This window comes from Pteropus medius, unplaced genomic scaffold (genome assembly GCF_902729225.1).
Source record: "Pteropus medius unplaced genomic scaffold, Ma_sr-lr_union100, whole genome shotgun sequence".
Classification (NCBI taxonomy): Eukaryota; Metazoa; Chordata; class Mammalia; order Chiroptera; family Pteropodidae; genus Pteropus; species Pteropus medius.
The window spans coordinates 8635775-8649209 of NW_024349804.1; the positions used below are offsets into that span (position 1 = coordinate 8635775).

The 13435-nt window shown below is 45.8% G+C and overlaps 1 protein-coding gene across 5 annotated transcripts in view; it reads left to right on the top strand.

Moving 5' to 3' along the window:
- The first annotated feature begins 278 nt into the window (after positions 1 to 278).
- Positions 279 to 13435, top strand: part of BOD1L1 (biorientation of chromosomes in cell division 1 like 1) — a 50333-nt gene continuing 37176 nt past the window's right edge. For 3 of the 5 annotated variants that reach the window (XR_005647661.1, XM_039838170.1, XM_039838172.1), the window contains exons 1-5: positions 279 to 642; positions 6347 to 6471; positions 10342 to 10532; positions 11032 to 11640; positions 12229 to 12378. Coding sequence is in view for 4 of the 5 variants with exons in the window: in XM_039838170.1 (XP_039694104.1) it covers positions 406 to 642; positions 6347 to 6471; positions 10342 to 10532; positions 11032 to 11640; positions 12229 to 12378 (1312 nt within the window). In the remaining variant the exon portion in view is untranslated. Of the gene's footprint in view, positions 643 to 757; positions 907 to 970; positions 1546 to 6346; positions 6472 to 10341; positions 10533 to 11031; positions 11641 to 12228; positions 12379 to 13435 lie in introns of those variants that run through there. The other 2 variants (XM_039838174.1, XM_039838173.1) reach the window with 2 other exon arrangements.

A 13435-nucleotide genomic window follows, 5' to 3' on the forward strand; every position in this document is an offset into this window, starting at 1 on the left:
GGAGCAGGAGCGCCGGGCCTCCACACCGCCGGGGAAGGCCGCGGGCCTGCAGTGGGCGCCCGGGCCCGGGGTCGCGTGGGCCAGACGCAGGACCGCGGTGGACTGCAGGCCCGCCCGGCCTTCCCGCCTTCCCGCCTTCTCGCCTTCCCGCCGCGGCTGGCGACGCCGCCTGGCCTCGGGGGGGCGCCCGCGCGCGCGGCGGCCGGAAGTGGCCCCTCGCGGCTCCCGTCGTCGGCCCCTCGCCGGCGTTGTCGCCGCCTTTTCCTGCCTTCCCCCGGTTCCCTTTCACTTCCGGGGCTGCTGTGGATCCGCTGGTTCCGTGACAACATCCCGTGGGCCTCCCTCAGGCGGCGGGACCGGTGCAGCCGCCGCCTCCCAGGAGCGCCCTCCCCGGCCCCGGCCGCCATGGCCACCAACCCGCAGCCGCAGCCGCCGCCGCCCGCGCCGCCGCCGCCGCCGCCCCAGCCGCAGCCGCCGCCGCCGCCGCCCGGCCCCGCGGCTGGCCCGGGCGCGGGCGGGGCGGGCGGCGCGGGGGCCGGCGCCGGGGACCCGCAGCTCGTGGCCATGATCGTGAACCACCTCAAGAGCCAGGGGCTCTTCGACCAGTTCCGCAGGGACTGCCTGGCCGACGTGGACACTAAGGTGCGGGGCGCGGGCGTGCGGGGCGCGCGCGGGACCCCACGGCCGCCTCCTCGGGCAGTGCCCCGCGTGCGTGCACCAACCCGCCGCGCCGCGCGCTCCCAGGCCGGGACCCCTCTGCAGCGCGCCGCCCCCCGAGCTCCGCGCGCAGCCGCCGCTCTGTGCCAGGCACCGTGCGAGGCACGGCGCGTTCATTCATTCTCCGGCCCTCCCCCCGGGTTCGGCGCTGAGCGCCCGCTACGCCGCTCAGGCGCTGGGAACTGACCGGTGAGCAAGACCAAGTCATTGTTCTTACGGTGACACGTTTGGAAGCAGTGGCCAGTGCTTTCATCTCTGTTCTCCTTTTTATTTATTTTTTATTTTTTTCTCGCGGTTTATTTTGCATCCGCTCCCTTGAAGATTTCTGTGCGGTAAGATTCATTGTCCTGTGGACAAATTATCGATAGTCGAATCAAATTATTTCCAGTGTGCACTGCTGGATTGTGGGGGGATGGGGTGCAAAGTCAAGGAGGTAGAGCTGGACGTTGAGAAGGTGGATTGCGGAGATCGGGACTTTAGTTTCCGACCAGTGACTGGTTTAGGTAACAGGCCAAGTCCCTTCTCTAAAGTGAGGAGAGAACGGAACTTAGCCATTCAGTGGGGAGAGGATGGAGAAGAGGTGACAGCAGATAAATGAAGTGGAAGGACAGAAAGAAGAGTTAGAGGCTGGAAAGGGGGCGGGGCTTTGTCCCAAATGTCAGAGTGAAAAGGGTGTTAGCAGGAACCAGGTCATCTTGAGCAAAGAACATCAAGAGGAACAATCTTGATGAGATGCATGGAAAGCCAGTAGAGTCTGGACTTCTGGAAGCAAGTGCAAGAAGCAGGAAGCTTCTGTTGGAAACAATTGGAAAGTCGTTGAGTTTTTTGGTATGTTGGTGTTTGGCGCAAAGGGGGTGGCGATTGGTTGGTTGGTTTTGGCTTAGATCTGGTTGGGTCCATGGGATAGGAGTTTTGATGGGGCGAGGGTTTTCTCCTAGCGCGTTTGGCTGTTCTGAGGAGCCTCGTTTCTTTAAGAAATGGGTGTTTGCAGTGTCCACCAGTTCTTCTCTGTGACTTGCTATCCACCAGGCTTTGAGATGATTTGCACACAATTCTCCTTCTTCCTCTGGGAAAGCCTTAGGGAAAACCTAGGGACATCTTTCCTTAAAGGGCTCTGTTCCCCTTCCTCTTCCCCCCGCCCCATGTAGACAAGAAGTACAACGACCTTTTCAGGGTATTGGAGTTTTTTCACCAAGAGAATTCCGTTTACTTGGGATGTGTGTCATCGCAGGAAGTATATATTTTTCTCACTTTGTTTTAGGGAATATGCACAGCCACCTTTTTTAAAATAATGACGATTGCTTTTTTTTCTTTTAAATGGGAGATTAGACACAGCCAGGTAAATGTTACCCAGATAAAGCTGGTTATTTGTATCCTGCAAGCAGAGGTTTTAACTTTTGCTGTTCTCAGAAGCCTGCAGATCTCTGTGTTATTGTGTATACAAATTGAAGATTTAAATATACTGATGAAGAGGCTACAATAGATAAGGCTCAGCTTTATCTTCATCTCATACATTTAGTACAGAACCATTTATTACTATGTGTCTGTAATAGCCCTGCCAGTGCCTCTCAAAGTGGAGACTTAAAACCTTTCTTGGGTAGAAGAAGGTAAACACAGTTGTTTTTTGTTTGTTTGTTTGTTTGTTTTTGACAGTCTAATGAAAACTAGGACTTTCTCCCAGGAAAAATGCACGGGTACTTATTAAAATGATGATTTTGTGGTTCAAAATGGTCAGCCATCGGCAATTTCATGTGACTCAACCTACTACATAGTTTCGGGCAGTTCGGGGACCACAATTAAAACAAGGACCCTGTGTTAATGTTTGAAGCTAGAAGACAATCGAACTGAAACGATACCCCCTCCCCGACAGAGGAGGGCCGACTCCTGCATATGGTCTCATGTTCTCTCTCTCTAAAAAGAAAGTAAGTTTGAAAGTCTGGAAAAAACGTGTAAAGCCAAAGTCGTCTTTAATGTGAACTTAACATTACTGGCAGTGGGATGCATGGGCCAGGGCAGAAGTAAGAGTCTCCCAGGCAAAGGAGCATCGCATCAGTGGAATCCTCGGGTCTCGCCTGTCAGGCACACCGTGGGATTTAGACTTCTTGTGGTAAGGTGCTTTTGATGTTGAACCCTGAAGATCGACTGTCAAACTCCAACCTGTATGACGTGGGGTATAGGGTCGTAGCAGTAACAGGATTGTCTGTCACGTGCGTCGCTAAGAATCAAGACATTTGATACCTACCAGGTGCTCTCCAAGAGCCACACTGTCATCCAGCCTGATGTGTTCAGAGCAAGATGAGAGCTACCAAAGTCGGCTGCCATGCCAGAAGACCATAGAACCCCTCAAACTAGCCTGGGGTTGTCGGTGGTCGCTAACCAATCAAGAGAGCGATCCGAGGGGATCAGCCCTCCCACCCAAAGAGCCTCTGCTGCAGACTCCCACTTCCGGTCCTTGGAGCATGCAGAGAGCTCGTGAAGCCCTTAGAGAGCTTGTGAAGCCCTGCTGGCCCCTTTGCACCGATTGGCAACCGGAGAGTGTGGGCGAAGGGTCGAGTGGCCCGTCATTCTGTCTCAGGCAGGGAAGTCACTGAGAAAGTGAATATGGCTCTTCTCTTCCTGGGCAATAAAGGCCAGTTTTTGGATACTTTCTCAGTTATAAATGACTCCTGGTCACTGCGATTACTGTCTTTTTTTTTTTTTTCCTTTTTAAATTTGAAAGTAATATTAAAGAGAGAAGTATATAAAGTTATTCACCCAACAAATATTTATGATATATCAGGCACTGTTTTAGATGCCAGGAACAGCAGGGAACAAAAAGGCCTTGCTGTTATAGAGCTTACATCCCAGCAGGGAAAAACAGACAATAAATAATGCGTGATGGGTCCTCTGGAAGGAATAGAGCAGGATGGGGGTGAAAAGGATTGCTGATTTGTTTTGAGTGCTCTCAGGGAAGATTTCAGGAAGATGCTGTTTGAGCCATCACTGAAGGAACTCGTCAAGCTGCAGCTATCTGGGGCTGAGTATTCCAAGTAGAGACCACAACAAAAGCAGAAAGCCTGAGGCAGGAACTACTGGGGAAAGTGGAAGGAGGTGGGGTACGAGTGTCTCTCTCTCTCTCCCTGCACACAGCTGGCACAGCTGGCAGGCCTCAGAATCCAAAGTAGGATTTTGGCTTTCACTTGAGTTTAGAAGCCATTTGCAGGTGTGCATTAGGACGTGCTCTGACTTCCACTTTAAGTGGGTCGACTGTGTGTAATTGTTAATAGTGTCCCCTTCACACTTAGTCATGATCTGGTTTGGACAATAAATTATATGGTTGCCCTGATTTTAGAAGATTTACACTAGCTGCTGTGTGGAAAATAGATTTCAGGTGGGCAAAGGTAGAAGCAGGGAGACAGGTTACCGTAATCTAGACAGGAGATGAGATACCTTGGACCAGACTGGTAGCAAGAAGTGGTCAGATTCTGGATGTACTGTGATGCTAGTGCTGACACCATTTGCTAATGGTTTGGATGCTAGTTGGAAGAGAAGGGGAGGAGTCAAGAATGACTTAAAGGCTTTTGGCCAGAGGACTAGAAAAGGAGAAAGAAAAAAAGATTCTCAGAAACATAATGAAATCCATATTTCTCTAATCACCAGACTTTTTACTGAAAGAACTTGGGAACAAGGAGAATACCTGTTGTAGTTCAAATTCCAGCTTGATGTGGGGTGACTAGCATGCTGAATGCATTGTGATGCATGAGCCCAGTGTTTCTGAGATTTGGGAATACTGGCAAGAAATATCTTTTACAGTTTTGCTGAAAATCATTGAGAGAGAGGATTAGTTTTAGTTCACATTGATTTTGGATAAATGGAGAAGAACATGAGAAATGAACAGAGACTTTCTCGTGGGATCGAAAATAGGAATCTGCAAAAGCCTGGAAACTGGAAGAGATAAAAGGGCCTCACAAAGGGATAAAAATTTCATCATCTGTGTTGGGGATAGTTGCCCAGTCATCTCAACTAACAACCACTTTTTAATTGCTTATCTGCCAAGCAGTGTGATAAGCTTGCCAGAAACAAAGACTGGGGGAGTGGGGTGGAGCAGGCTTACACTTCAGCGGGAAGATGAATATTGCTCCCTCCCCAAAATGCAATGCAGTGCCAGACTTTCTGGGATGATAGTACATATAGAAGACTGGAGGAACGTGGGAGAAGGACCATGTGAGCCTACCTTGGGTGTGAGGATGACTGCACAGATTAGGGTGAGCGCTGAAGGTGAGAAGTTTGCCAAATGGACAAGTAGAGGGGATGGTAGGTGCAGAAGATCAAAGGCATGAGAACTTACTGTGGGAGTATAAACTTTGTAGGGTAAGGGAGCAAATGGCAGAAGATGAAGCTGTACAGGTTTGTTTAAAATCATTTGGGGTCACTCAAACTCATCTATGTTAAAAGCCACATAAAAGAAAGACGTAAAGAATGTGAGCGTTGGGAGCAACTAGGAACGGAGTGTGCCATCCTGATCAAACATGTCTCTTAGGCAGTGTCCTTTTCAGTAGAGATGACGTAATGTGGGTTCTCTCTCCTGCTTCCGTTATATCAGTGGTTGTCGGCCTCAGCACTGTTGGTATTTTGGGCTGCACGGTTCTTTGTTGTGGGGAGATCCCGCTGTACATTGCAGGATGTTCAGCAGCATCCCTCCCCTCTGAGCACTAGATGCTAGCAGCAGCATCCTAACTGGTCTGCAGACATTGCCAAATATCCCCTGGGGTGGGCCTTGGAGGAAATGACTCCCAGACACTGCTGTACATCAAATGCCTAGTTCCATCGGTCGTCCCTCCATCATTTTTCTTGGATCCGTGCCTTTCAGCCCATTTCCGCCACCCCAATACAGACCTTCATCACTCTAGTTATTGCATTTTTTTCTAAGCATATTTTGTGTCTCTACTCTTTCACTGTAGGAGGATTAATCATCAGAAAGCTATCACATATCACTCTGCTTATTATATGTGTAATAAGTTACCATTCTCTACCCCGCAATTCCAAACTTCTTATATAGGTGCTTGAGTCCTTCCGGCTGCTGGCCCCAAGCTATGTCTCCAACCTCATTTCTCTACTTATCTGTATTCTCTTCTCCAACGAGATTGGACCTGACAATTGGGGGTGCCAAAAATGCTCCCTACCGCACATTTTTTTCATCTACTTGCTCTTTGCTTATATCATTGGCTCTACCTGCAAGGCGGTCTTTGGGATTCCCAGCTGCATTGTGAAACTTAAAGGTCCCACTCAAATGCTTCAGTCTCAACCAAGGCTTTCTTCTTCTGCCTGTCTCCCTTTCTTTGCTCCATATCCTCTAATGGTGACATTTATTGATGTCTTATTTCCTAGTCCCTTGTGTACAAATGAGAGGTATGTCTTTCTTCTTTGTACTCCTCATATCTCCAGACCTCTTGTCTTAGGCAAAATAAGCAGTGTTTGAATGTCTGAATTATCCTAAAGCAGGACTATCACAAGCTATGAAACTTTGTTGCCTCTGCTTCTCTAAAAAATGTTAACACTAAAAGACATTCAGATCCCATATGGTCTGTACCGAGATTGTGTAACATTGGAGATATGCAACATTTGTGTCTTTTTTTTTTTTCCCCTCTAGCCTGCCTATCAGAATTTGAGACAACGTGTTGACAACTTTGTTGCAAACCACTTAGCAACTCATACCTGGAGCCCCCACCTCAATAAGAACCAACTAAGAAACAACATCAGACAGCAAGTGCTCAAGTAAGTCTCCCGGTTATAGAGTTCCCAGGCGGGCTTGACAATGTCACAACTTCCTTTGCCTGAAAACAGAGATGTTACTCAGAAATTCGTGTCGCCTCCTGCTAATTTTGTCGAGTTTGGGGTAGCTACTTCATATTGTGATGCAGTGTGATTTTTAGAGTGGGCTCTAATCACTTCACATTTCCCCCATAAATTTTAACAATCTGATTTCTCTGGAGACCTTTGGAAATGTTAAGAGAAGGGAATGACAATGTGACTTTAAAAAAAAAAAATGCCTGGATGTAATATTAATAGATCGTAAATGCCAGATTATCCTGTACAGTTTACATTCACAACTATTTTCTTGGCCCTAAAAAAGTTTTATTTTATGAAGACATTACAGGTCACTGAAATTAAAATATTTTCTCCTGATTTCGAGGCCATGTCTTCTATCTTCTAAAACAGCCCATCCCCTTTTTTTCTTTTGCTTTTAATTGTGATTTTAACTCTGCTTTTTACTGGTGATAGAGCCAAAAAAAAGAGGACACGTGCATTTGGACCTGTCAGAGCCCTTTTTAGATGAACGTAAGATAAAGAGAATGAGAAGAGCTGGAATGTTTAGAGGGACCCAAAAAAAATCATATTCCCCCCAAAAAAGCAGATTTACAACATTATCTTGTTCTTGAATATAAATATTTGCTAAGACAAAAAGACTTGGACCTTCTGTCCCTTCTTTAGCCTCCAGAAAAGGTGACTAAGTTATTTAAAGCGCCTAGTCTTCCTGCCGTGACAAATATTTATGTTCAGGCACATCTTTTAGAATGAAATGTGGCTTTTAAACAATTAAACAAGTCTGTCTTATACCGGACATCTCAATTTCTTCTCGTCCCATGGGAACCCTGCAAGTGCTACCCCATGGACAGTGCTGACCCGCAGGGAGCCCCGCAAATAAAACTTCACCCCCTGACTCAAAGACCCATTTAGCCTCAGGCAATACTGGAAACCATGAACCTGGGGGCTCAGACCGTGTCTCTTTGTGAAGAAGTGAAGAGGGAAATTTAACAGTAACTTTGTTGTCTGCGTTTTAAAAGATATTCCAGGAACCTGTCAGGAGTCCAGGTGAGATGGAAAGATGCTGTCAGAGGGGTCGTTCCTGAGCAAGCAGAGGCGGAGGGCTCTGTCAGTTTACCAGGCCTGGAAGGTTACTCACTTCCAGGCCTTTGGGAGAACAATAACCAAAATAGTAGGGAGCTGGGGGACAGGGCTGGGGCGAAGGCAGGGATGAGGGGGGCAAGGTCACCCACACTGTCACCCGCACGTTACCAGAACGTTACCGAGTACAGAGCTTTCGCTCAACAATTTGCATAGCTGCCTTCGTTTTCACAAATGATTCCATTGCGTTAAAAGCGTGTTCGCGTTCTTTTCTTTGCTTGTAGAGACTAAATGGAAAGCACGTTTCCCAGAATTACATTTGCTCCTTAGCACACAAACCTGTAAAGTAGGGAAGCAGTCATCTGTTCTGGTCTTTTAAGGGAACTAAACTCAGCCTTGCCGGTGTAAAATCAGACACTTACAATTCTTGTTGTACCAGTACGAGACACTTCACAGAATCGGTGTTTGGCAAGGAGTTCTGTGCACATCAGTGCAAGGTTCTTGTGGCCCTCAGTGATCACCACTAGACTTCCTGTGGGGGACAAGGGCCCTCCCCTAGACACGTCATAGAATGGGGAAGCACCGTCTCTTAGTGCTTTTCCTGAGTCATATGTAAATTTTCTTCTAGTGATATTTATTTTTAAATGAACTGTTCTCTTAAATTCCATCACTAAAGTTTTACATTACTGATCATAACATCTTAAAGCTTCCCTAAAGAGCCTATTTAGTCGTGTGTAACTAATGGTATATGGTCGCACTGGCCCCTATAAATACAATTTCGAACAGTTTCTCATACATATATTTTGAGAACCACTCAGCTGAGTCTGTTTTGTTGAGACATTTTTATAGGACAAAAAGTCTTAATATCAGCAATTTTGGATGGCTCGACTTAATAGCTAATCTGCAGACTCAACAGGGGCAAAAATCTTATTCTATTTATGTATTCATTTGTACAACAGAATCTAAAAAAGCTAGATAGCTCAGAAATAATGACCTTAACTGAACAGGATTTAAAAGGAAGATAAGGAAATAGCTTGAACCAGGGCAGTGCAGCTGCTGGCATTTTGGCTTTGCCCTTGAACCTAGAGTGTGGCTTCTCCAGTGAGGCAGCTGTGGCTCATGAGCCCAGAAAGAACGTGTGGTCATTAGCACTGGCCTCCAGTTTTATTCACGATCGGGGCTGACCAACCACTGTGACAAGACTGAAATAGACCAGGGGCCAGAATATAGGCAAGCAGAGAGACCGAAGCAGTAATTTGGGCGGGTGGGTTTTATTTATTTTATCTTTGTACTTGTGCGTTAAATCAAAACACTTTTAAGATGGATTGTCCTTGTTTCTTTTCTACCTGCTACATTTTAAAGACACTTCTAAGATGTAACAGTGTTTGCAGGATTGCTTTATACACACACACACACACACACACACACACATTAGAGCTTTAAAAAGCAGGTTACCTACTTTGCGCGGTGTTGGCTCATTTTTCTCTATGGCCCACATAAGTAGAATTATAGTATCACCAGCCATAGGTGCCTCAGGAAATGAAAATCAACTTCATCTTCCACTCCTGACAGAGCCGCACTCAAAAATAGCTTTTAACGCGTACGGAGGGGTTCCTCAGGCACTCTGCAGAGAGCCCGAGGCTGAGAGTCTGGAAGGGACCGGCACCCCGCTCTGCCCGCACTGTCCAGGGACCTCGTCCTCAAGTTCTCTTTTAGGAAGAAACAAGGCTTAAGTGCATTTCTTAAAATACATGTCCTCTTATTTTGCTCAGACACCTTTGTGACTTTCCGTGCATGTGGGACTTAGGTGCCCTGTTTGCTCCACGGTCTCTTGTCTGTGACATTTCTTTAAGGTCTTTCTTCTCCTATATGGAACTCAAGACTCGGCTCAAGTGTCTTCTCCTTTGCGAAGCATTCCTAGATTATCCCAGACACATCTAATAATTCTTATTCCACTCCTTCTCTACAGTAGTGTGTGGTATGTCTTAGTGCCTGTCATCTTGTATTTTAATTTTTGTATCTGTCTCCCTTATCAGAACAAGACCAGGTTTGATTTGTAGCGAGTCCATGGCCTGCATGGTGCTTGTTACTGTAGAGAACACTCATAATTGTGAAATGAATAAATCATCCAGTTTTTTTATAGCAAGGAGATAATCAAAAGGAAGGCAGAAGTCTTAAGTTTTATTTTGGTTCTAAAGTTTTCTTTATTGTTCTGTATTTTTTTTTTTTTTAAGTTTGATGAAATTACACTTTGTGTATATTCTTCAGTTTTTCTGGAGTCTCTGATATTTATAAAAGGCTTACATTTTTCTGTTTAAAAATAAAGGTGCAGAATCCATTGATTTATTTTATACCCAAAACTCAACTGTAGTGATCATTTATTCCAATGTGCCATGGGCAGGATCAGGGTAAGATAAGCATCACCTATCGGCCTGGGCTCTGGATCATGTACTGTGTCTAGTTCTGAGGGTGTTTTGTTTTTCGTTTTGGCCACTTCAGTGTTTCCACTGGTGACACAGTGGCGGACAGATGACAGCGTTTTTGCAGCGCGGCGTATCTACGTGCCACTGTAGTGTGAAACTCATTTCCCATTCCCTCTTCTTTCTACATCCGAGCAAATGGATTGGAGTCGAACGTATATGTAATAGATACAGTTTCACTTAAAAGTAAGTAATGCAGATAATATGAAATTATTATTTTTTTTTTTTTTAACTTTCTGTAAATCACCCTGTGTTTCAGATCAGGAATGTTGGAGTCCGGTATTGACCGAATTATTTCTCAGGTTGTGGATCCAAAGATCAACCACACATTCAGACCTCAGGTGGAGAAAGCTGTGCATGAGTTTTTGGCCACACTAAACCACAAGGAGGAAGCGAGCGGCAGCATGGCCCCCGACGAGGAGAAACCAGACTCTTCCGCCGTTACACAAGGTGCTTCGCTTTGGCTCTTGGTCAGCTGCATTGCTTTTCCTCCTGAACTAAGTATCACATAAGGACCGTTTGGTTTGAAAACACTTTTCTCCTTGGCCACTGTAGCAAAACTGTATATTATTATAAATATCACTCGAATTCCTCAGCTGGCATAACTTTTTTTTTACATTAGTACAAAATAATAGGCATTTTAGTAAGGTATTGGGTGTATATGTATGTTTCAGTAGAGGGAATAAGTAAAATAATTAGAGACGGTATTCTTTTTCTAGAAACTAGACTGTTCTCAGGTTTGCATGGTGCCTTTCTAAGATCCGGCATTAGAGAAGTGGAGGACTTAGTGCGTGCTGAGAACTGGCCCTGGTACCTGAAAGTCTCCAGGTGTGTGAGTGCGCTGCACAGCACGGGCAGCGTATAGAGATGACAGTGGGACGTGGCACTGATTCAGCCGGGGGTTGACCTCCTGCATAAATGTATTCTAAAACTTGTCTTTCCCTCGAAGGTGTCCCCGCTCCTGGGCCCAGTGCTAATGTAGCCAACGATGCCATGTCGATCTTAGAAACCATCACTTCTCTTAACCAAGAAGCTAGTGCCGCCAGGGCTTCGACAGAAACGTCGAATGCTAAGACCAGTGAGAGATTATCCAAAAAACTCCCATCTCAGCCAAGCACTGACACTAGTACTGAGAAAGAGAGAACTTCAGAGGACGTGGCCGACAAAGAAAAATCTCCACCCGACTCTGCAGGGGAAGGACAGGAAGCAGCCCCCAAGTCTGAGGAATTTAGTGATCTCCCTTGTCCGGTCGAAGAAATTAAAAACCACACAAAAGAGAGTAATAGTTCACTGCTGCTAAATAAGGATGTTCAACAGGAAAGCAGTGACCAAAAAAATAAATCAACAGACAAGGGTGAAAAGAAACCAGACAGCAACGAGAAAGGAGAAAGAAAGAAAGAAAAGAAAGAAAAGCCTGAAAAGAAATTCGATCACTCGAAAAGGAGTGAGGATATACAAAAAGTAAAAGATGAAAAACAAGCAAAGGATAAAGAAGTAGAATGTTCAAAACTTCCTTCAGAAAGAAACAGCAATAAAGCTAAAGAAGGGACAAAAGAAGGTAAAAAGTTGCAAAAATATACAACAGTTTAGAGAACAGAATGTCCATTGGGGGGACTATCAGATTTGCCTTTAAAATGTTAATCAATTTTATTCTTGTATTTCAAAAGCCTGAGAACATACCTCCTTTTCGCTATGAAAAAGAGCCACAAACATTTGTGTTTCTTTTGTGTGCTAGTGTACCAGTTCACAAAGTAAATGAACAGAGAAGCTCTAAACCTTATGATTTTAACTCATAGCTTATTGTCCTGCATTATGCCAAGCAACTTCATTCATAGTTGTATATCCTAATCTTGAAAATATTAGATAGTAAATATTGCAGTTACTTACATAAAATTCGCTTTTGTGTCATTTACATCAGAAATTAATTGTTTCGTTATTTTTACAGGATAACGGTTTGCCTTTGTATTTCCTGGAAGCAGCTCTGCTTTATTTGATAGTGGTTGCTAATGAAAGATTTTTAATTCTAAAGTGGAAGTTTTCGACATATATTTAAAGCAGAAAATCTTAAATATATTTTAGGAATTGGGTTCTGCCTGTGTTCTTATACGAGATGGTTTACCTTCTGTGTTTTATTGTTTTCCTGAAGATTGCTCTGTGATAGAGTCTGATGTGGATGGACTTACAGACATCACAGTTAGCTCTGTCCATACCAGTGACCTTTCATCATTTGAAGAAGACACTGAGGAGGAGGTTGTAATGTCTGATAGCATGGAAGAAGGAGAGATTACGTCAGATGGTAAAGTATTTTACTTAATAGTGCCCGCGTGACGCTTCCCGCCCAGCATTGTTTGTACGTTCAGCTGGCTGGACCGTGAAAGACAGTGTGGTGTAGTGGCAAGGGTGCGGGGCTTTGTAGTTGGAAGATGTGTTTCCGAGTCCCAGCTCCGAGGTTCCCTGTCTGAGCAAGCTTGGTAAGCGACTGAACCGCAGCGAGCCTCGGTTCCCCATCTTCGACTTCATCCCCTAGGACTGTTGTTAGACTTAGATGAGATAATGTACGTGACATGCTCTGTGTGTGAGAGACGTGTGAGGGAGCGCAGTCCACAACACTCTACTCCTGACGCAAGTTTTGTCCCCAGGACCTCTTGTAGTTTTGATAGTTTGCTAGAAGGACTCCCAGAACTCACTGGGATCTGTTAAACCCACTGTCACAGTGCATTGCGGCTGGGGGACACCGATTAAATCAGCTGAGGGAGGACGTGCATAGGCCAGAGTCAAGGTTTCAAACACAGAGCCTCCAGGCGTCCCTTCCCTGGACAGCATTACTTTCCTGGCACCGACGTCTGACAGTACTCACGATTGTCACCAGCCGAGAACGCTCACTCAAGCCTTGATGTCCAGCATTTTTAGTGGGGCTCCATCATGGCATAGTTGACCACCCATGTGTCTGGTCTCAGTTTCCAGGCCCCCGGAGGTCAAGCTGATACTCCATGACCCAAAGCTCCCACCCCAAATCACACTGGCAGATGATTTGGTTTGATGCAAGACCCCCGGTGTCTCAGAAAAACTCAGGCCCGGCATTCCCAAGGCTTAGAGATGACCTCCTGGAAGCCAGGAGTGAAGACCAGACCTCTGTCTACCAACCCTTTATCAGCACTTACTGTGTTCCGGGCACTGTGCTAATTTATTCCACTATTCTGTGTAATAACTACAGTCCTCAAAACAACCCTGGGAGGCAGGCAGGTGAAGAAATCAAGTCACTGAAGGAAGATCACATAGCCAGGTCTTGTCCAGGTGGCAGAGTCAGTGGGCACCGGTGCAGGTTTCAGACCCAGGTCTGGGCTTCTGACCAA